General features: G+C 41.1%; 1 protein-coding gene across 1 annotated transcript in view; it reads right to left on the bottom strand.

Moving 5' to 3' along the window:
• Positions 1 to 24227, bottom strand: part of atad2b (ATPase family AAA domain containing 2B) — a 67614-nt gene that overhangs the window by 11321 nt on the left and 32066 nt on the right. Inside the window, exons 25-26 of the mRNA XM_070987042.1 lie at positions 8354 to 9094; positions 6848 to 6978 (exon numbers count right to left, since the gene is read on the bottom strand). Coding sequence (XP_070843143.1) covers positions 6848 to 6978; positions 8354 to 9094 — 872 coding nt within the window. The remainder of the gene's footprint in view (positions 1 to 6847; positions 6979 to 8353; positions 9095 to 24227) is intronic.

The following is a 24227-nucleotide window of genomic DNA, read 5'->3' as shown; positions in this document are numbered from 1 at the left end:
ACACTAGCGAGTGAATGAATTATAAATGAGTCTGGTTTGCTTGTTACCATGAATACCATGGATGTGTTTAGTGAGGGCGGTGGGTGGATGTGGCACCAGTGAATGACGATTTGCTGGGAGAAAATCCAGCTGCAGTGGCACGTAATGTGGCTAACAGGGTACTCGGTCACACAGGTAATGCAATATAGATAGTATTCGAAGGGTCAGGGACTATCATGACAAATCACATTAGCGTGGTCTCAGCACATTAAAATGAAATGGTCATCCCCTCTGGCTAGGCATGTAAAAGCCCTGCTGGGGCTCACCTTAAATATGTAATGGCGGACTTTACATGTAACATCATTGGAAATTCCCACCCATTTCGTTATCTATGTTGACTCACATTAAGAAAATTACTAAACTTATCAGTAAATATAAATCATTAAAAAATATAGCTGTTACCATGTTCACTGTAGGACAACGATCAATAACGGAGTTGTGTTAAAATCAATACAGAGTTTAGAGATTCAGGGCCAGTTCCCTGGACAGGGTATAAATTAAACAAGCACAAGGCCATAACCTAGAATAGGTTTAGGTAGAAATGGTTTAATAAGTGGCTTTCCAACACACTTCTTCAATTTAACTTCTACATGACAGTAGATCTAAACTCAATATACAGCATTTTAAAGTTTATCTTTCAGCTTGAAACGTCCCACCCTGTACATATTCTCGTCTCTATAAAACACAAAACAAGGCAAAAATACCAAGGGACAAGTGTCAAGCTTGTTTACTTTATGTGTTTGTGTCACAAAGAGTGAGATTAATTTCAACCAACTACCAAAGCACTGGCCAGAGGACGTATAATACAGGGTCTGCCAAGTCTGGCTGGGTTTTAAAGGCTCCAACAAGACTCCCTGGCCATCTCTGTCAATATATATGACAATATGGGAAATATCGCTGCCACATTTCTGCATGTAATTCCCACTACAGGTTCCCATAAACAGGTGGTTTTCTCATTTCACAGCACCATTATTGCAGAAAATTTAACATCATGTCTGATATAGTTGCCATTACTTGATGTAACAGAGACAAGCATGCCATGTACTGATCAAACAACCTTATCCAATCTTAACGATTCTGGTCTTATCCATCCATGTCAGATTAAGAACGTAATTGTTTGACATTAAACCCTGCTCTGGGATCATAGCATGAGGCAATTGTGTTACCAGTGTGATTTTTCTAGTTATAGCTTAAGCCAAATCAACTCCAAATATTGGAGAATAAAACACATCACTGTCAGATTGCGCCACACTGCCTATGTTTGCACACACATAATATTTGTTTTTGCCCTTATACTGAAAAAGATAATATTCCTACTAAGCTGTTTACATGGCTAATGAAAATGAATAATCCACTAATACTCCTGTTTACATGCAACCATGGATGCTCCCGTGAACAAACACAGCCTCCCTTTCTCATCCGTTCAACCACCCTCTTAAAAAGGTCAGCGTTTCGATATTTGCACAGATAAGCCTGCTAATATCCAAGTCTTTTATGTTTAAAAGTAGGTGTTTCTCTCCTTCCAACCACAAATGTGGGCTTTTCTGTTGTGCTTGCTGACCGCAAGAGGCCATGTTTTGCAAACAGCAGAAAAACCCCCAGTTGAGACGCATTTACATGTCCAAAGAATGCTCCCAAAACATAAATAATGTTGCTATATCTCACGTCTTAATCGGAAAATGCAACAGTTGGAATAAGGCCTAATTCTGAATAGGCTATCCAAACAGAATATGCTGTTTACATGACATATAAAATTCAGAAAACGGACACATTCGGAATAACAGCGAAATATTGGTGTGCATGTAAACACAGCCACTGTCCAATTGGAGGGTTATTATTGTGGCTGTTCTTTTACTATTCCCCATTGTTTGCTGCTCAAGGCCAAGTTAAGACTAGTGAATAATGAGAGATATAAACAAAGTAAGCTTTACTCTGTATCTTTACTGTAACCTTTACTTCTGTTTTCAGCGCCTGCACTGGGGAGAAAAAGTTTTGCAGAATAAAGATTAGAAAAGATACGTATGAGAAAAATAAGATGTAATGGGAAAAAATGTTAATATTTTATAGATTTAACACCACAGAGGTCCAATATTACCAGTCAATAAAGGAGAAACTGCACTGACTTCATAAAGGTAACCCCAAACACACCTTGACATAGCCCTGATGCAGAGATGTTTTAAAATAAATGCACCAAATGTAAAACCACAGGGAAGCAAATGTATATGGATAAAGTTAAGATTAGGCCAATGTTATTTAAAGGGCTAGCTATCGAACACTTATGGTTAAACCTAAGGTAAACCTCCAGGGAAATAAAGGTTAATCGATGCAATGTCCTTTACATGTGTAGTGCAACCAGTGTGTGTCTGTGTTTGTGTGTGTATTCAGGAGAAAAGGGTGTTGTGAACAGTAAAACACACTGACCACGCACGAAACATTTCAGACTGCCCGTGTATGATGAGGATACGTTTTCAGAATATACAAAGAAGTACACCCTGGAAAAAACACTACATGAATGCAAATATGCACTGTAGTACGTTTCTGTCATCTAGTCATTTCACACAGTGAGGTGACATTAAAAAAATCTGTTAACGCGAGACTGTTTTAAAATTCCTTCTAGAAAAATTGTAGTTTAATTGGTAATCGAAAGCAAATGTAAGGCACTAACCAGCCAGAGAGTAATGTGAGTTTGTGGATATTTCCAATACTTCATCTACACTTATGCTGCTTTCTATTTTTTTAATTTTTTTTTTGCCCTGACTTGGATTCCCACCTTGGCTATTGACTAAAAACTGTAACAGCACCCTAATACTATCGTAATACATCCCCTCCAGCTGCTACAGCATGTTTCCATCAACCCAAAAGCCGTACAGTGTATTTGCTTCCAGTGGTGGAGCCATAGTGCTGACTACTATTATACTTGCCAGGGATGAAAAAAGCAAAGCCAAGCATTTGAAACTTATTTGCATGTGCTGTAAGGCTAATCATGAGTACAAACCTTCAGTGTATATAAGCCGAGGGTTGAGTGAGGATGCATGAGGTCTGAGCTCGGCAAAACGGCATAATAAATCACCCAAAAGGGCTTGGCAAGGGGGCAAACTATTAGGAGAATATGAAGAAAATATAAGAGACTGGTATGTTGACATTGTGTGAGCTATTGACACAACTGGCTCTCACATGCATGGCCAAGAGGCACAGCTATGTGAGTGCAATTACATGTAAATAGTGGAACTGTCAGGGCCATCAGTGGGAATGAATGAAAATAAAAGAAGCACTCTAAACACTATCTATTTTTATTGACAATCAAATGCTTGTCCAGCACTACTATTAGGTTGTTGTGTTTTGAAAAGACATGTATGATGGCTACTTCACCAGAGGGTCCCCCCCACCCCACCCCCACCCGCTGCTATTAGTACTAAAAATGAAGGAAGATGAAAAAGCTAAAAGAGGCCTCTTCTGTTGACAGGCTTCCGTAAAACAGGAAATCCTGACATGCTGTAATAGCTAAGCATCAAGCCAAAAGACTCCATACTGTGCCAGCAACTAGAAACACTACTTCTTTCTCGGCAGCTGCTAAAGAAAACAGCACAGCAGACGATAGTCTTGGTAAGATGGAGGAAAAATTGCTGGGCCAGATTGGATTTCTTGTTACTGAATTCTCATCTGCAATCGTCAGCAGCACTTCTTCCAGTCCATCTGTGGACAAGTGTCTGATTACTGATGAAAGAAAACAGCTGACTATAAGAGACATTTTGGAGTATCAAGAGAAACAAGCCTCAGGACCCATTTATTCATGCTGAGGAATTCGTTTTGATCCAGACAGCATCAAGCATCATTTCAGTAAAACTGGTGATAACAGAACTTGATTTTACAAAGTGAATCAGAGCAAATAACTGTGCCATGGCTCTGAAAGGCATGCAAATACTGTAATAATACCATCTCTGTCCTACAGGCTTTGAGTGTAGGGTCTGTGAACAAACTCATAACACTCTGATGGTATTTAACTCCAGAGAGATTTCAGAGCCTCTTCCATCACGTTAAAAGTCAGAAATAATGAGCCCTCTACAATCAATGAATGCGACTGAAGGAAGAGTGAAGGAACAGTGCACCACTCACTGCAGGCCCTAATACACATCAGGCAGCATGCCAGTCCCAGCCCTGCCAGCAAATATCTGCTTAAATGGTGACTCTCATCCTGCGCACCGGATATTCAATTTGTTCCGTAAGCTGGGGATGAAAAAGCAATTATTCACAGTCCCCTCTTTTCACGATCTGTTTCTTTAAGATATCTCCCTTCTTCCCCCCACTAACAAATAAACCTCCAGATTAGTTCTGTGTGTGGCTGTTGGTAGGGGCAGCCAGTTGAAGCACTAAGATCAAGCCAAATAAAAAGCCTGTCAATCAGTTTGAAAGATGGAGTCAGGTTTGGCAAGACAAGATATGTACCCCCACCATCTCCATCATGCCCAGGGGACCATGGGTAAAAGCCACTAGATAATGGCTTGATAGCTGGATGTCACTTTAGAGCACAGAGGAAAGAAGCAAATGCATGTCAGAAGACTTCTTTTACATCAATTACACTACACAGAGTGTCCTAAAACCAAGCACACCCAACCCGATGAGTGGGAAGTGCTGTCAGAGGAGCCCAGTGAGCCGAGGCTCCAATTTACACTTGGGGTATTAGGTGGGACCCTAGCGTGACTGTGCAAAGTACAGCGGAGCTGCTTCGCATGCTCTCCCTTCCTTGAACACATCCCTGCACAAGTTGGCGGATCTAGTGAGGCAGAGAGAAGCTCATGTTTGAGTCATAGCCTTGTTTCCTTGAAATGTTGCAGGAACAACACCTGTTGATTGAGAGATGTGAAAATAGTCTGCCGCTGTAATTGGCTCCCTCCGTGTTCAGAGAGCAGGGATACAAAACTGATATTTGATAGATGAAAGGGGGAGAGAGACATTGGCATGGGCGCAGGGTGAATGGAAAGGAGGGATAAGCCTCAGAAGTTAGAGTTATCCATCTGAGAAGGGCAGTGTGACAGCATCAGCTCCACACTGGAGGAAGGCTTAAGGCTGGTCACCCATGATTGACTTTCCCCATCCTCCATACCTTAAATCCCATTCCACGAAAAAAATGTGCTGTCTTGTAGGCCCCAAATAATGGTAGGCTTCTAATTATCCTGATACAAACTCTGTCTAACTCTTTCCTCTGTCTAGGAACTATAGAAAGGATGGAGGACAAAGGGATGGATTAATGCCAAATGCTTTCTGAGATGAGCACCATACAGTCGATGTGACGCGGTATGCCAGCAAGTAAACTGGAGGACGGGCCTAGCTATGCCTGCTGGCCGGTTAAAGGTAACATGAATGGTTAGCCTTCAAAGGGACCAGGACTAAGCCAAATATGATGGTCAGCGCCATTTTTAATACCACTTTAACCAAGGGACATACACCAGCTTTCGCATATTGATGTCCGTATACAAAAAGCGATTCAACAATCCATAGGATTGCAAATTGTAATTGCAATTGCATAGCAATAAGTGAAAACAGCTGTTTCTCTTACACAAAGCAGGAGAAAACACTAGAAAAACCCTTCACCCAAACTGGCAGCAACATTTAAACAAGCACCCGTATGAACTTAAATAAGACAAAACAAATGCATATTGGTGCTATTTTTAGATTATAGCTCCTCTTTTCCATAATCACAGTCTAATTAGTCAGCGGCAAAATGTGACAGTTTGCCACAGCTGGCTCTGTAGCAACCGATAAGTCTATATTTCAACGTCGTGTTCATTACTGGTGGGATGTGGGGTATCTACATGGTGTTTATAGCCTTAGTATTCATGTCTAAGAAATCAAAAGTGAATATATATCAATATTAGGCAACACTGTAACTTCGGAGTTTCTCGCTTAATCATGTAATTTGAATAATTAGTACTCTAACTTATGACACTGATATGACAGTGACATACAACACTGGTTCCTAATTGCTGAAATAACTGAATACATGAACATTTTGTATGACCATGCTTTTCCCTTAAGAAAGCTTGTCATCCTGTTCCCACACTATTGCTTTGATACAGATCACAGTACCTGTTAAATCTCCAATCCACAGTCAGTGCACAATGCCAAATCAGCCCAGCTGTTACATCCTTCACGGCCTGAATTAGAACGATGACTGTGTAGAATCAGGCAAGATGGTGACAGGGCATGCACTGGGGTTTTAAAAAGCTAACATCTTGGTGGGTTGTAAGGGGTTAGATAAGCTTTAAGTGCCAGAGAGACTGTGAAGGTTTTTCTTAACCGTCTGAGCAACAGGGGACGTGCTCCCCTTGCTGCCACTGTCTTCAACCTTTGATGCATTTTTCATTTAAAACTCTGATTATGTCAAAAAAATTTCATACCACAACAAAGCAACATGTGCCAGTGGACAGATGACACCAATGAAAGCAAACGCCATTCAGGAGGAAGCTTCCATATAAATTCCCCTCTATCGCGCCACGCTCTCAGAAAGAGAGTCATCATTTTCAGATTTAAGGGCCGCTCTTTGAATAAACTCCTATTTCACAGTGCTAGAGTCCAGCCATAAGATAAAGGATTGGCTCTGAATAAATAAATAATCAATAACAATTTCAGATTCAAACACGCTAAAATAAATCTTATTATCTACACCTGCGCTCTCTTCGCTATCCATTCTGATCTGAAAACATGGCGAACCATGACACCCCCCCAAAAGCCACAGTAGCCTGCAGATTGAAAATTTCATGTACCAATACACCACTAATAGGTGAAATAAGTGATTTGTAGAAAAAATTACCGAAAGTCGCTGGTGGTCAACCACTACTGGAGGATGGGGAGGGAGTGGTTGTGGCTCTTCTTCTGTCCTCTCAGCAGATCCCTTCAGCTGCTCTGACAGGCTCTTCTTGCATTTCCTGGCTTTGGAAGCCCCTAATAAATGGATTATTGATGGAAGAATGATTAACAATGAGGGTTATGAATGAATGCAGTGTAATTGCAATTAAAAACAGCCTAATATGAAGGATTGAGCTAAGTTTGAGGCCTCTTTAGGTTTTTCATCATGAGCCGGCAACAATCACGAACTGGACAGTTGTCAAAGAACAAAAAAATATTCCAACTGCCACGGCTACAAGACTGATGCAATCCTACAGTATGAAGAAAATCTATTTGGAGCTGCTAGCAGCTGCTCAGGGTACAATATTTCACATCTGGCCTCTTTCCTGTCCATTTACAACAGTGCACAAGAAACGCTTTGATGGAAACAAAAGGCCTGGCTCAGCTTGTAATGAGTGTGGGGGCGGAGTAGCTGAGTTGTCTGTTGTTTGAGGAGCCACAGTTTGTTTGTGTTCTGTTGTCTGATCGCGCCATCCTCTGATGGCTTCTCCATATTCTAGCAGCACCATTACCTCAGCCTTCCAGCTGCCCCCACCCCCCCACTCACCACAAGCCAAAACCACATGCCTATAATTAAAAACCTATATTTTTTTGGCTTATATTAAAATACAATTCACCGGAAGAAAGGGCACAATGGCTCAGGGCAAAGGGAAAAAAAGATATGGCAGAGTCAGAGCTGGGGGAAAGCCAGCCAACATTGTGAATCTTTGGTAGACAAAGAAAACATTTCAGAATACATATCAGAAGGTGTGGAGCAGCTACAAAGGCACACATAATTTCAAGCCCCTGGAGCTTCTCCATTGAAATATACTGCCTGTTATGCCAGGAGACTGCATTTTTATATTCTGTATGACTTATGTTGCATTATTCATGCCCTCTCTATTTTAAAATCTAAAGTGAGTGTAAATCAGAAGAGCTGGATGATAATCAAAAAAGTAATTTATTATCATAATTAAGTGGCGGGAAAAGCACCGACTGGATGTGTAAAAATTAGCAGATTGCATTAACTTGCTTAATTGCTTATCTGCAAAGATCAAATGATTTGGAAGGAAAAAGAATAGGTCAAAATGAGCACCTTTCTCCTCTCAAACAGACAAACCAACATCTACCTCACTGATAGCTCAACCAAATGTTTTCAAAAGAGACAGATGGGCTCTGCAATTTCACCTGTGACAAAAAGCTCACGACAAAACATCAACAGAAACACACCACCCACCAGCAAATGGGTTATGTTTTACACAGCGTCCCAACTTCTTTGGAACTGGGGTTGTGAAAATGTTGTATGCTCTTATTATTTCGTTTTCGAGGAATGCTAAAGGCATTAAAACATACAACATACTTAAGAAAGAGGGAGAAAAACTTTTAAGCAATCGTGCTGGAACACGCAAAAACTCCAAGCCTAGCTTAATACCTTCTTTATCTTGATCTTCCTCATCATTTTCTGTTACTGCCCTCCCATCCTGGGGAGGGTGCTCCTGAGTTGGGTTGCTCTCATTTTTGTCTTTGTGCTCGTCCTGATCTGGATTATTATCAGAGCCCTCAACCGTGCTCTGAGGAGTCACTTTCTCAGCCTCGCTGCTCCTCTTGAGGCTCTGTGAGTCCAGGCTGTCCATTGACTCATTTCCATTCAAACAGTCAACTTGAGATAGTAGGAGACCCTCTGTGTGCTTAGGCTGGGCCTCAGCATCTGATGACTCGGACGCTTCAATCGAAAGCTGGAAGTCAGCCTGCTTGTCCCGGCTATCCCCGTCTCCCTTGGGCTGAGAACTGTTCCCAAGGCAGTGCAGCTCAGTGTGTTTCTCTGCGTTCTCCGACTCTGCCTCTTTGGCTGTGGACTCCTCCTCCTTAAGTGTTGGCTCTTCTTGGGCTTCACTGGCATCTGGGGGTTCGGCGGGAGCTGCAACAGGGGGCTCATTGGAGCTCTCCTCCTCAGTGGAGGGGACATGGGGATGATGGCCATTGGGTTGGGGACACACAGTGTCACAAGATGATTCCTCATCCTGCGTCAAACACGAGTCGCTGGGCCCCGCTGCTTCCACTTCTGCCTCAGGCTCCTCCTCCTCCTCTTCTGTTCCCTTCTTATAGTTCTTCTTCTTGCGGATGATGCCCCGCCCCCAAGATGGCCTCCGTCGAATCTTCCGCTTTATGTGATCTGTGGTGGAGAGAGGAAGCACAAAGCATTCACTAAACTTCAGAGTAATTAGGAGAAACTACAAAACTAACCAGCTGTTTGAGCAGCCAATTCTTATTAACAACATTAAAATCAACTTAAAAAGACAGAAAGTCAAAAAATGTTAGGTATTTTTAAAAACTGTTAGGTCCCAGGAGATAAGAAGCAAAGCACACACGGATAAGTAAAAAAAAAACAAAAAAAACCCCTCAACTTTCTAATATTAAGCAACTGAAAGATCGTAAGTCGGCGAAACATAATTCCTCGACATTCTCTCACTGAAAAGATACTGTGGAGTAGAAAAACCATGTCTCCTTCCTCACACAGCATCACAGCTTAGCTTTCAAGTTGACTGTATTTAAATCTGGACATTTGGCTTTCCTCAAAGAGTAGCAGGCAGTTGGTGACAAGGGATTGTGAGAGAGAGGCAGAGAGAGACAGCAGCCCTGCTACATCATGGATGTTGGACACTAATGACAACAGATGGTGCTTGGGGTTTTGGGAGGAAGGGGGAAACCAAAGCCTTCTCTCTGAGAGTGCAGTAAAAGTGTCACAGCAAGCAAGCAAGAGTGCTAAATGCAGTGAAACTTCAAGGCATTTGCCTTCATTTGCTGCTTTTGCCAAGCAGTCACTGAGATACACAGGAGAGCAACAAAGTCAGAGAGAGGAGCAGACAGAGAAAGACAGCGTGAAACAGAAAACACACAGGGACCACAGCAAGTCACTTTCCTTGGGACACAAGGGTTTGAACCTGACGATGAGTGGCACTGCCATGACCTGTCAGTAAGTACACCTTAACCCCGAAGAAGCCCTCTGGAGCCTCGGCACCGAAAGGCCTTGACAGTTGAAAATAATCAGTTGAATCACATCAGACAGCTTTTGACGTTGCATAACACTGGGATAAAAACAGAAATCCTTTAAAAAAATAACCAGCTCAAAAGGGAAAAAAGAGATGACCTTAAAAGGTCCCACATTTGTATGTATGTATGTGTGTGCGAATGAGCTCAGATGTGAATATGGACACTAAATCACAATGGACTCATTAAAATACAAAAAATCCTCCTGATTAAAACTCTTGTCAAGGGCCCCTGGAATGATCCAAACCTGCCAAAGTAGAATCTTATGCAGAATTAATAACATACGTCATCCTGGTTCTCAAAGGACTAAATGCTCTCCAATTATCTTATTTAACATAGATCATACTGCACAGTATACTCCCTGTATGCTCTGAGCAAAGCCTTTGCCTCAAAACTACAAAAGGTGTGTCTGCACTGTATTCCCACAAAGATATGAACAGGCAAATGCTGACAAGAAATCATGATGCATGCTGCCTGTCAACCCCATCATCCTCAACCCCGCCAATGCTTTTAACCAGCTTTGCACTCCAAAGATGTAATTATGCACAGTGCACACACTGTACATCAGAGGACGGTAGAAAAATGAAACCTTACGTTACGTACTTGTTCACAATAGAGAGGGAACAGCAAGGAGAACAATCAGACTAACTTAAAGCTAAAATATACAACAAAAAGGGGATAATTAGTCAACCATGGTGGGCTCAGGACCCTCCTCATCAGTAACAGTATTCTCAGGTGACCCTCTTAATGACCAGCCACGCATTTCCTGTCAGCCACAACCAGCACACCAGACAACCCAGAGGGGAACAGAGTACACTTGGTGCCAACTAACACAATAAAATTATTGTAACAACAGCAGTTCACATGGTGTATAAACATGGTGTTTATACTGTGGCTATGTTCTGGGTATGTATCATATATCTTATCATGAACACTTTCAAGGACAAAGAGCACACACAAACAAACAAAAACAGTATTTCCAACCTCTTTGATAGCTTAACGGTTACTGCGCACTGTTCGTGCTGCATCAGTGCAACCTCACTGTTTCGATCCCAGCCAGTGACCTTTGCTGTATGTCACGGCCCCTTCTCTCTCTCAACCATTTCCTGTCACCTCTTCACTATCACTCTGTCTAATAAAGCTGACAATGCCAAAAAAAAAGCAAATATATATATAAAGAATACAGACAGAGTTTGTCATCTGCTTGCCAGAATAACAAAACATAGAGCATTATAATCTTTCTTTGACTTTGCCTGAACTCACAGACATGTGCTGAAGTGCTGCCTTGAAATTTTCAATGCACTCTCATTTCATCATACAAGCATTACTCTGTCATCACGCCAGGAGAGTAATGGATACCTTTCAAAAACGGAGCTGCTACTATTCTGCAAGTGTAAGACAATAACAGCGCATCACACGAAAGGTCTCCCGCAAATATCTCACAAATATGTACGCACATTGGTATTAAGGACAATTAAAAACAATAGAAGGGGAACTGGTCAGCATTCCCTTCTACAGGAAGCCATCAGAGCTGGAGGTTCAAAGCAACAATGAGACACTTCTCCCACTGCCAAGGCATGCTGGAGTGATCGGCAGCCTGTCCACTGGCCATCATGCCCAGTCTGTCATAGAGCTTCTCTCAAGTGGGTACAGGAGCTGTGAGTTTTGAGGTAGTGTGCAGCTCTGCTTTTCAGTTCCTCCTCATCTGATCTGGAAGGAGCAGACAGCCATAGGGTAAGCTATGGAGCAGGCAGAGATCAGTAGTCTTCTTCAGGCTAGCTGGCACATGGGATAGCTGCTCTGCTGTAACTGGGGGACCGGAGACGGAAAAAGAGAGCAAGAACAAAGACGAAGGACACGTGCCAGGCTTCTTGGATATTTCTGAACCTGGCATCCTATCAATAATGCTTCTTTGTGTGTCTGAACATGTCCTTTTCTCATCTTGTCAGCTGGTCAGCTTTGACAAACATTTTTTTAAGTTAACCATAGATTTTACTTAGACCTGTCACCTTGCAAAGTCCAGCAATTACTCATAACTTGGCTCTTTTCGAATTCAGTACAGAATACATTGTTTTTCTGCTCCAAGTTTGACATTTCTATCTTTTTTTTGTATCTATATTATTCCTTTATCAAATCCTGCCAAGTGAAGACAAACTTCAGCATGGTTATTTTAAGCAGTCCATAATAAAAAAAAAAGAAGCACAGTAGCTAATTTTCTGCTGACTCCGATTTTCCCCTTTAACCCTTTCTGGATATGTACTATCCACAGTCTTTCTTTTTTTTTTTTTTTTGTACGCTCGCAAAGCAAAACAAACAATTCACAACTCAATGAAAGGGGTCTCAATGGGGTCAGCTATCACCATCAAAGCTATGAAGCGTGCTCCTAAGGGAGGGAAAGGTGAGACAGAATGGCAGCAAATGACTCGTCATAGTCAGCTCTTAAATAATGCATGAAAGTTGTTAGAGCATGAACAGCCAACCACAGAGGAGAGATATGCTGATGGTGGAGGGAAGGAGGGAAGAGAAAGAGAACCAGAGCACTTTGTATTAATTAAAAGTGTCTAACCCATACAAGATTCATGCAGTGGCAGAAATATTTCAAGTTACCATCAAATGTACATGTCAGAACGGTGTGTGCGTGCGCGCGTACGCACACATGCATATGCATGCACACACGGACAAATATAGCTTTTGAGTGCAGAAAGCCCCAGGAGACTAGTATCCAAACTGCCATACCAGCAAGTATTAAATAAATAAATCAGTCCAATGACACTGATGGACAATTCAGTGGCGTACTCAAGCAATGCCTTTGGGTGGAACTGTGAATCAGTGCCTCTGATTCACTGATTTCTTTATTTAATAATTCCTAGTATTGAGTAATCAGATCACAACTCACCGGCAGAAAGTTACAGAGAGGACAAAGGAAGGAGGTGTTCTGTAGAATGAAACTTGGAAGAAAAAACTGACAGCCCTTATGCTGTGTTAAATGTTGGAGGTTTTTCCATCCACAGGTGTACACGGTCAGACAGACCCACTGTTTGTATAGCACGGTGGAATCAGTCGAAGCCCCAAAGCCTCAGTACGTCAATATAATCCAGCTACATTTCTCAGTTTAGGAGAATAATAAGACTGTCCAAGAGACATCCCATGCCCAATTTTGCATAAGAACTATGCAATTCAGTGTAGGCTATTTGTTACTTTTATATGTACCCCAGACACACAAGCACATAAAGGGAAAAAGTGTGTCCCTCTCAGATAGACTGGTATGATCGGTCTGTGGGCACAATGTCACACTAACATCAGTCTGAACTCATACTCACTGTATACCCCAAAGCTAGTTCCATAAATCTAGGCAATCTCTCCAATCTGCTTCTGCTTAAATTCTTAATCAGTTCACTTTGTCTACATTATGCAAAAGGAAAAACATTGTGGACTGACTAACCTCCTGGTTTTACATAGGAGGAACAATCCCCCTTTAAAAGGAAAAGCTTGACAATTTGGGAAACATGCTTATCAACTTTCTTGCAGTGAGGTAATTCAGAAGACTGATAAACCACTCACATATCTGTATTAGGGCTGACTGATTACCGGCCTGGCTGACTTTTTACAATTATCAGAGTTATTGTTTTATGTGATCGCCGATAAACTGATTTCAGCATGAGCAAACACTTCTCTGTCTGTAGTTGCCACTGTGTAGTATTGCTTGATGTTCGGCCCTCAGCACTATCTGACTGGTTACACGTCACAGGTATAATAAAAAAATCAAAAGTAATGGCTTATTAACACTGACCTTTACTGTGCCACAGATGGGCTGAAACACTAGAGCTGGTCCAGTGAGCGAGCAGAGCTGGGTGTCAAAGGGAAGGCGACAGATATAGCAGAAGTTGCAAGAAACATCACAATCTTATGCTCTATTTCTATGATGGCATGCACGCCTAGTTTCCTAGTTACACCACTGAAAAGGTCTTAAGTCACAGCCTACAGGATTTCAAAGGAGGTGAAAGCAATGGCTTTTAAATCAGTCGCTCTTCAGCCAGAGTCTCTGAATAGTACACTTTGTTACAGTGACATACAGTTAACTAGAACGACTGTTGTCCATTCTGAGTGAGCACGTCTTCACTTAAGAACAGTGACCTGAGCAACTCTGCTTTCTGAGGACAGAAACTTTACTTTACTTTTATACACACACACACACACACACACACACACACACACACACACACACACACACACACACACACACACACACACACACACACACACACACAATAAATGTCAGGTCTCCGCACTTTAAGATAATGTTAGAAAGTTCTCTTTTACAGCATTAAATTAAATATATGCTGAAAGTACTTAGATCTTTTATTTAAGTAAATGTAGCAATACTGTAGTGTAAAAACAATTTAAAATAAAAGTCCCAAATTCAAAATCTTGAGTAAAAAAGTATTAAAATCAAAAGATTCTAAAAGTACCAAAGGCAAACATGCAGAATGGCCCATTTCAGAAAAATGACTATTATATTACTGGATTATAAGTACTGCATTAATGTGTTCATCAGTTTAATGTTGCAGCTAGTTTTATTACTTCATGTATAGCTGTGTAGCTTAATCTATACTATTATATAATGTATTTGTTGATATATATAGTTTGTATTCATAATCTGCAAAGTGACTAAATCAGAATCGGCCCTGAAAAAAGCAAAAAACAAGACATCAGTCGATCCCTAATCTGTACAGTAAATATAAAGCTACAGCCAAACAACTGGTTATCTTAGCTTAGCAAAATGACTGAAAACAGGAAAACGTGCAGCTCTGTCCAAAGATAACAAAACCAAGCACCTAAAGATCAGCAATTAATACATTGCATGTCATTTGTTCAATCCATAATCCAAAAACACAAGTGTAGAAACAACATATCGCCATTTTCCAGCGGTTTATGTGCCAGACCATTTCTTGGTCGGGACCAGTAACTTCCTGGAGTCTCTGCTAGGTTGCCAGGCAACTGGTCCTAAAGGTTTTTGCTAAAATGTCAAACAGGCCCAGAGCATACAGTAAAAATATCATCTAAAATGAAGGCATCAAACTTCCCCACATTCCAACCAACCAGACACACACTACACTGAAATGTAATCATCTCATTGTGACCAGCTCCCATATCTATCGGCAAACACATTGTCCATGTACAAACTGTAAATCTGACCTCAGCCCTCCATTTCCTCAGTGGCAGCCCACTTTTTAAAATGGGCATCTGGCTGACGCAACAATGCTGCAGTTGTATAGTGTGGACATTAGGACCTAAAGATAACACACATTGTAAAAAAAAAAAAATTCATGACACCATTTACAACATTTACTGCATCGTTACAGCTGTATGTCTAAAATGATGATCCTAACACATTTCCAGATCTGGATCATAACTCTCAATGATGTGAGAACAATTAATGCAACCGCTTTGCAATTACTGGGTGTGAAAACTAAAATCATGACACATGCAATAATTAAATGCTGTCAACTATTGAGCACATCTCTGGATATCAGCACCAGTTGAACTCATTCATTTCAAAATGTACCTGTGAGAACAGACCACAGCGGAGTGATCTCACTGTTTTTCAAGCTTGACACATAAAATCCACCTTAGCTGCAGATAATGTTAGGAGGTAATCAGTTGTGAACCAGACCACTCTGTACTTTTCTTTTGAAGGAAAAGTAGAGGATGTAGATTTAGCTGGTGAATAAGTTGCATTAATAACAGCCTGTACGACTCAAATCTCCCTTGGGTAGGTCTGAGTAGGCAAACCCAATCAGTCCAAATTCATGCACAGACTAACCTACACAGATGTTTTGTTCCTTCCTAACCTACTTCCCTCCTTACTGTTGAGTGTGTGTGTGTGTGTGTGTGTGTGTGTGTGTGTGTGTGTGTGTGTGTGTGTGTGTGTGTGTGTGTGTGTCTGTTTCCATGGCAATAAACAATACTTTCCTTGTCTCCAGATAATGCTTGCTCTTTAATTCTCCTCCATGATTCACATTTAGGACACTGGGCCAACACTGGGGTACACTCATGCTGAGAAATATATTACGTTTTGGGACCAAAGGAAAACAAGCGCCAGAGAAAATGTGTAAAAATACAACTGTGTTTTGTGTGTGTGCACGTTCACATATGTAGTTTAATAACAATATGGGATCCATGTGCATTCTAGTAGCAGCACAGTCCAATTGATTTGAGAGTCACAATAGTCACAGAATGAGGTCTAAAGATCTCATCTTAGACTGGAAGCAGAAACTTACATCAAGACTGAATTGAAAAATATTAGACTTTCAAATTTAAGTGAGAAAAAAAATAAGGGGTCATGGGACAGCATGTGAGATATGAGTGAATGTACAACCACAAAGTGATAAAGGTTTAAAGTTAGATCAAGGGTTAAAGTGGATTAAAACTATTATTGAGACTAATGTTAATCAGAATCAGAATCGGAATCAGAAAAAGCTTTATTGCCAAGTACGATTTTACACATACAAGGAATTTGTTTTGGTGAAGCTGGCCCGTGACAAATCTACTAAAAAATACTATTAAAAAGTAAAAAATATAATAATATAAATATATATACACAAGTCTGTTTTACCAGAAGCACAGTTTGTTTTTTCAGAAACACAGTCAGTTTTTTTCAGAAAGAAATCCAAGCTGAGTGTTCATGTAACACATAGAGTTATGGCAATGTCAATATGTGATTGTATCACAGCTGTTAAGCACTTAAATAATGAATTACATTTGGATTGGTTTCTTAAAATATTGTTAAAGAAAATAATTAAACATTATGTCACTGAAACAATGATTCAGACATGATTCGGTGACGAATGAAAACATTTTTGTGTCGCAACTTAATCAAAGTGAAATGACTGGAAAAAAAACATAACAAATGCAGGTGCTTGCATGCAGGTGTACTGCGTGCTATAAACATGTGATGTACAGTGTATAAATACTGAGAAGGCTCTGGTCCAAGCTAATTTAACACCTCATCTGGGGATGATCACACTGAATTGTTCATCAGCTGCCCTCCCAAGTGCCTGCAACAAACAGTCTGTGTGCATGCTTATGCACACATGCAGTATATAAGTGGAGTTACACGCATTGCAGACCCCGTGTGTGCATGGTCGCAGGCACAACCCAGCATCCAACTCTGCTTCTTGTGGTCCTGGTTCATTGGAATCGACTAGAGCTTGCGCCTCAATCTTGTAACATTAATGAAGTATTGATGCGCCCTGCTTGTATAACCTGCAACTGATGGGGAGGAGCTTGGGAGTGAGGAGTATATACTCACCTTTTTTTAGCATTTTTACACAAGGAGACTGGAATGCTTTCCCTCTAAACATGTTCAGTAGTTTTAAAGAACCAAAATTCTTGTCATTCAGAAAAGAAACCCATTCAGACTCATGATCATGAACACTGCTAAATGCAACCATATTCACAGAAAGGAATCTAAAATCTGCTGTTCAGCAGTTCTAAGCATTAGGAATAGGAACTTATTCTTGAAAACTGTTTTCCCCTCTCTATAACCTCTCCCCGTGGATTTCATCCTGTTCTTTTTTTCTATCTGAAAGCTTCCACTGAGCTGTAATCAACATAGTGCAAAGGCTGTACATCCACTGCCATCACTGTTGAACAAATTCCAATTCAATAGGTCCTAAACTAAACGAATATTTGAAATTTTGTCTTTAGAAATATGTACATAAACAATAATAAGATGATGCATGACCATCATACATGTTAGATTTTGAGCATCATTTAGGGCTATATATCAGTCTGGCATCAAGCTCAGCTGAATTTCAAATGACTTCTATTCGACTCAGGGGCAAAAGTCAGTTTTCCTGAAGTGTAACCTCAGCTTTAACTTTAAATGATATAGCTGTATTCACATTTGAATCTGTGTCTGTTCCTTTTCATTTGCATTTTTTATATTCCCATTTTATGCCTTCATTTCAATCCTCTACATCACTCCACGCTGAACTATGCGACTGAGCAGCAGCGTGTACCACATCTGTTTCAGGAAGAATGGGTGAAAAGCAAACAGGAGACCACATGGGAAACACTGTCGGAGAGAAAGAGGCAGAAAGCCCGTCATGGTGACACAGGGCCTCGGGGTCTCTAGGTTGTGAAAGGAAGACCGCCGTTTGTCACCTGATGTGACACTTCACACTGACACTTAATGAAATGTCCAGATCAATAAATGATCCAATCCCTGCTTTTTGAAATGAAGGAAATCAGTCACTTCCCTCGGTTGCTGTGATGCTGCCTTCCCATTTCCCTCCTTCACTCCCTCTCTCCCTGTCTCTCACATAAAGGCCTACACACCCACACCATACTGCTCGGTTCAAAGGAATAGTTTAAAGCTAGAGCCAATAAATGGTTCACTTAGTTTAGCATAAAGATAACATAAAACCACCTCCCAGCACCTCTAAAGCTCACTAACAAGTTATATCTTGTTGTTCTGAGAACAATCCATAGATAAACAGAACTGCAGTAACACCAAGAGAAAACCCCACCCCACCTCTCAACCACACAAGACTGATTTCATCCATCCATCCATTGTCTATACCCGACTATCCCTTTTCGGGGTTGCAGGGGGGCTGGAGCCTATCCCAGCTGTCAACGGGCAAGAGGCAGGGTACACCCTCAACCGATATATAGACGAACAACCATTCACGCTCACACTCACACCTAATGACAATGTTAGAGTCACTAATCAACCTAATGAGCATGTTTTTGGTCTGTGGGAGGAAGCTGGAGTGCCCGGAGAGAACCCGCGCATGCACGGGAAGAACATGCAAACTTCACACAGAAAGGCCCGACCCGGGAATCAAACCTGCGACCTTCTTGCTGTGAGGCACGCGCACTACCTGCTGCGCCACCGTCTAATCTGGAAATGTCCATCATAATTTTTCCAGAGCCCAAGTTGATATATTTTAATCGTTGCCAAACAATCTAAAAAAAAATAAAGCTGATGACTATCATTGACTAAGAAAAGCAGAAAATATCCACCTTTAAGAAGCTGTGACTTAAAAATATAAGCGAAATTGACTAATTGTCAATCAGCTGATGGACTTTCGGGCGCAGTCCTGGGGATCGAACAGACGACCTTCTTGCTGTGAGGCATGCGCACTACCTGCTGCCGCACCGTGCCGCCCAAGACTGATTCCATTAAGCCATAATTCTAATAACTAAACTCGTGTTCACACATGCACTGTAACACTGCCGCACATCTTGTCATGTGAGACCAGAATCAATGTTAATCTATCATAATGGAAACTTAAGTTAAAAGCCTAAACAAAAGCCATAAAATGCAGTGGATGCATGAGGCAGGCTTTAAGATGACCCTCAATGTCAATGGTTTAGGACATGAGAATCGTAAGAGAAGGGACGGCAGGTCATGGGGCAATGTGTAAGGCCGGATATCACTGCTACTACAAAGAGGAAAACAGCTACAAGGTGGAGGAACTGAAGACGTAATTCAGTCAGGGCATCCATCTTTCTGTCCTTCTCCTCTCTGCTGCTCAGTAAATGGCCAGTGGGATGACGGTGCCTGTGGTGCCCTCTTCTCAGAAGACAGATATGCCCTAATGCACCAGCGGCTCCAAGCGCTGTTGAAGATGTCAGCCCACGCACACGCGTACATACAAAGCAGGGTATGAAAGCGTTCTGGGGGAAAGGTCTGTCGCCCCCAGCAAAAACATGCATACAGGCAAGCTGTAAGGCAGGAGCGATGAGGTGAAGAGCTGTGCACCGGTTGGCTCATTTGACTGACGTATGAGTTACCATATGTCAATATAATATAGTAGTAATACAAGGAGGAGAGCATACACCTCCAAGGAGAATGGCAATGTCCAACGGCTGTTAAATGAAACACTGTGGTTAAATACTGTGAACAAATGACAACAGGACCTTGATATCAGTGTTAGTGCACAAGGTGGAGAACGAGATCTGCAGTGCATCCTCCATTCTTACTGCTTATGGGTAAAATTTCCATTTCATTAGGATACAATGTGCGCTGCAATGAGAGCCCCAGTTATGTTTCCATATGATAACAATAGTAGAGTGAAATGTGCTAATTAACTGCTATGTTGGAGATTTGAGCATTATTGTGAGCTGCATTAAGTGGTTTTTGCCTGGAAATACTGCGTCTACAGTTTAGGTGTGGCTGCATCTTCTTTTCTTACACTCTAATGTTGCAATATATAGAATTGATGCAACTTATGGAGCTTTGGAAATATATTAATTTAACCACTCAAATGTCTTACTATGTACCTGTGTAAATCCTCCAAAAATGGAGGTTTTAAATGGGATCTTATTACTTAGATTACTCCTATAATGTTACTGCTATCTTTACTTACACTCTGCTGACCATCTGACAAAAGCCATGATCTGAAGGCGCATCACATTCACTGTGAAGGATAGCCACTGTACTTTGGCGGAACTCTTACACCTGCTAAATTGATTAGATTAGATACTAATTAGATACCCTGCCAGTCTGTTAAGGGATTCAGGTCGTCACAGCTGTATAATAATAGGACTCGGCAGAAAGAGATATTAAATTAAACACTGTTTACACAGGGAGTCATTCTGTGCTCTACATAGACACCGTTCTGGATGAGTTTTAAGATTCACTGACTTTTTATATGAAGGCCAATTAAATTAAGATTAGGCCTCACGTCAGTCACATGCATGATGTCATAACAAATCATGAGCGCGCATTGTGAACAATTTGCTCAAACTAACAATTTTGTTCCACATCTTCCATGCCCCACATTTCAACAGTCTGTGTCCTGATGATCATCTGTTCCTCAGTGGTAATGCTAAAACAAACATCTGCTTCCTTACATGATCAAGCTGTGCTCAGTCCTCTGGAAAGTCTTCGAATCACTTTCAGGCCCTTTTGCTGCTACGACATCCATTAATCTAGTTTTATCCATTAATCTAATTTTAAAAAGTGATAGAGACAATGGGCTCCTTCTGTCAGGAACAGCATTAAGGAATAATGGTGTGTTCAATGCTGTATGAGATACACTGCTGCACTCACAAATAAGGACTGAAAAGGGGGGTTCACCTTGGATCACGACTCATCCTCAATGTTGGTTGCGTCATCATTCAGAATAATGTTGTTGCAAAATAAATAACTGTTCACGCTATTAAAGACGAATAAAAAACCCAGTCAACCCAGTCTTGCATAAGTGCAAGAGCTTACATTACTTTGTTCTCTTGGAGAGAAAAATTTAATATAAGCTTGGTTGTATGCTGTGTACTTAATTGCAATATTCCCAGACAGTGTCTCGACAAAAACTAATCCTAATTTAAACTGCCCCATGGTGTAGTTCGTGCTGGCCTTTGTGGTGTTGGAAGGGTTACTATTGATTGCTCCCAGCTCTTGATTTGGCTGATTCAACAATTCTGCCTGCAGGCCGAAACACAGCCTGAAACCAAAATGAAGACCTGTGCTTATATTTATTCTCAATAAAAACTCTCTTACTGAGTTTGTTTGAAATTAAGAGTGTCTGCTAGCTCAGGCTGCCAGTGGTCCTGTGCTCTTGATCTGTTTATCTGCCAGCTGAGTTCTGGCACTGCCGTCGCCAACTCCATGGTCTTTCTAAGGCATCAAACTGAGTTGCTTATTCTTAACTGCCATTAGCACTGCCGGTGTTTCCTATACATTCATACCGCACCGCAATAACTGTATACACCTGTGGGCTTTATAATTTCCAGGAAAGCTGTTTCTCCTAATGTTCAAAACATTAGAAGAAGCTTTGTTGTGCAATAAAAACTACTTTGGTGAGGCGGATCATGTTTGGCTGTAGCTAAAATGCAATTCTCTTCTCAATTACTTCAACAATTCTTTATAAGGTCACTGATACAACCTATAGAAACAGATCCAGCACATAAAAGGTGATTCTGATTCTGGTTATTATAACTGAAAAGAATGGATGAGCTGTATTAACTTTCCTATGTACGGAAAAATCCTTCCCTTTAAAAAGTTAGTGGTAGTAGTGTCAGGACATTTTCCGAAGTAAGGGAAGTTCTTATTTCCAGTCCTCCCACATTTACAATTACATTTAAAAACTTTTTCATATCTTCAAACCAATTTTTCATGAATATAATAACCGAACAGAGATTTGCAAATCACATCATTCCATACACGAAAACCCCGAATTAGATTAGGAATTCCAAAGTACAATAACCAACAGAAAAATGTAAACTATAGCTCAGTTCAGTAGTTTTAACCATACATAGTATTCTACACTGACTGGGTAACAGCAAATGGACTCCACTGCAAGGGAAGTTTGTAATGTGATAATACAGAAGCCGTGCAATAAATCTTTGTTTGTGAAGGTGACAGTTCCAATCAGACTGACGGCAATTCAATGTTAATTTTTGTTGGTATTGGATTGCATTTGTAAGGTCTGCCCATTGAAAAGGTATGGGCGTGAGTGAGTGAGTGAGTGAGTGAGTGAGTGAGTGAGTGAGTGAGTGAGTGAGTGAGTGAGTGAGTGAGTGAGTGAGTGACAGAAATTTGCCACCACTTGTCCCTGAATGGCATGATGGGGCCACAACAACAAAGAGTGGAACTGGCTCATAGAACAATTAAAAGCTCTTCCTGAAACTTGTCATGTTAATGCTGCAACAACGTGGAACCATTAGTAACTGACATTCCACAGATAAGATTGTTTGGTAAATAACAACGAACCATTCACAGGCCTGACTTGGGCCCTGGAGAGTTGATCAGTTGCATAACAGTCCTTGACTTTCATGGCATGCTTTAATGACGGGTTAGGTGAAAAAGGACAGCTATGCTGAGAGAAATTGCATCTCGTCGCTGGAATAAATGTGGTGATTAGCCTGAGCAAGTGCAATTCTACAAGCAATTTGATGTAATTAAAAACTCAGACAATGCACATTCCTTTTCTTCTGGTGTGGCTCATGTCTTTTAATGTGGCCATCTCTTTCAAATGGCTGTTTGTGTTCAGGAAAGTTAATCTCCATCTCAGGATGTTTTGACATAACCTAATCAGTTCCAATAACCACCAAAACTGAAAGTATTCAAATGAAGATTTCTGAAGAATATGAACACAAATACAAAACACAACAAAAGGTAAAACATCTAAGAGGAAAGTGGCAAGTGTGATATCTCCTGTGGCATTCCCTGAGTATGGAGGGTGATTATATTAAATCAGGCATCTTTGAAACATCCCAGCATTCAAATGCAAACCGTACTGCACAAGCTGGTGGATCTTACTAAGAAACAAGACACCAGTTTTTCCATCAAGCTGGGTTTGAGTACTGCATAAAGTCCAAAAGATAATTTGGATCTCACCAACAAATCCATAAGTCATTTCAACTAATCAAGCACTAATGCATCGTGTTTGTGCAATTGTTCCAGTCAATTACAACTTATCAGAACCAAGCAGAGAGAGGGAATGCACCCCATTAGGCCGCTTGGCGTTTACTAGCTTCTGATGTTTACTGAAATTGACTAATCGACTGCACTATGGTAAAAAAAAAAAAAAACAACGAGAGTGAAGCCCAGGAGGCCTTGTATGATTTTCTGTCTGTAAAACTGCCTAAATACTGAGATGTTGGGCTGCTCTTTAGTGTTGGAGAGACACAGAGAGAGAGAAAAAAAAAAAGATCCTTTATCATCAAAAGCACAGCGCCAGATCCACTTTAATTGGAATGGCAGGCCAGCCAATCCTTTGTGAAAATCCAAACCACCCATGGAAGCCTCTGAATGTAATTTGTGATGGACAGATTTTCCTAGAAAGAAAACACAATCTCAAAACAATGAATGTGCCATTTGAGGTCCATCCATCTGATTAAGCAATCAATCAGCAGAAATTTTACCGTGTAGACACTGCATGAAGGCTGTAAGCTTTATAGAGCTTTGACATCAGGTGAAGAAAACGCAGTGTTAAATAGCTACCTACACACCGGCAGTACTTTTAATGCTCACCCTTGCCCTATCCTGGCATCGTCTGTCTAACACTAAGCCCTGCCTCTGAAAAGGCACTCACCATGCATCATAATTTGGCATTGTCAGCATTACAACTCTTTCTATCTAGCATTCAAAAGCCTGCCTCCATCACTCACCCACTCCCTCTCTCTTCTCCCTTCCCATCACCTTTCTAACATCCTTAGGCAGCACAGCTTGCAGTCATTGGGCATGCACGGAGGCAATGAGCAGCAACGCTCAATCATTCCAGTGCAACTCTCAGGGCTCATTT

This window comes from Chaetodon trifascialis, chromosome 19 (genome assembly GCF_039877785.1).
Source record: "Chaetodon trifascialis isolate fChaTrf1 chromosome 19, fChaTrf1.hap1, whole genome shotgun sequence".
Lineage (NCBI taxonomy): Eukaryota > Metazoa > Chordata > Actinopteri > Chaetodontiformes > Chaetodontidae > Chaetodon > Chaetodon trifascialis.
The sequence above is the reverse complement of the archived record's forward strand: the minus strand, read 5'-3'. Positions and strand labels throughout refer to the sequence as shown.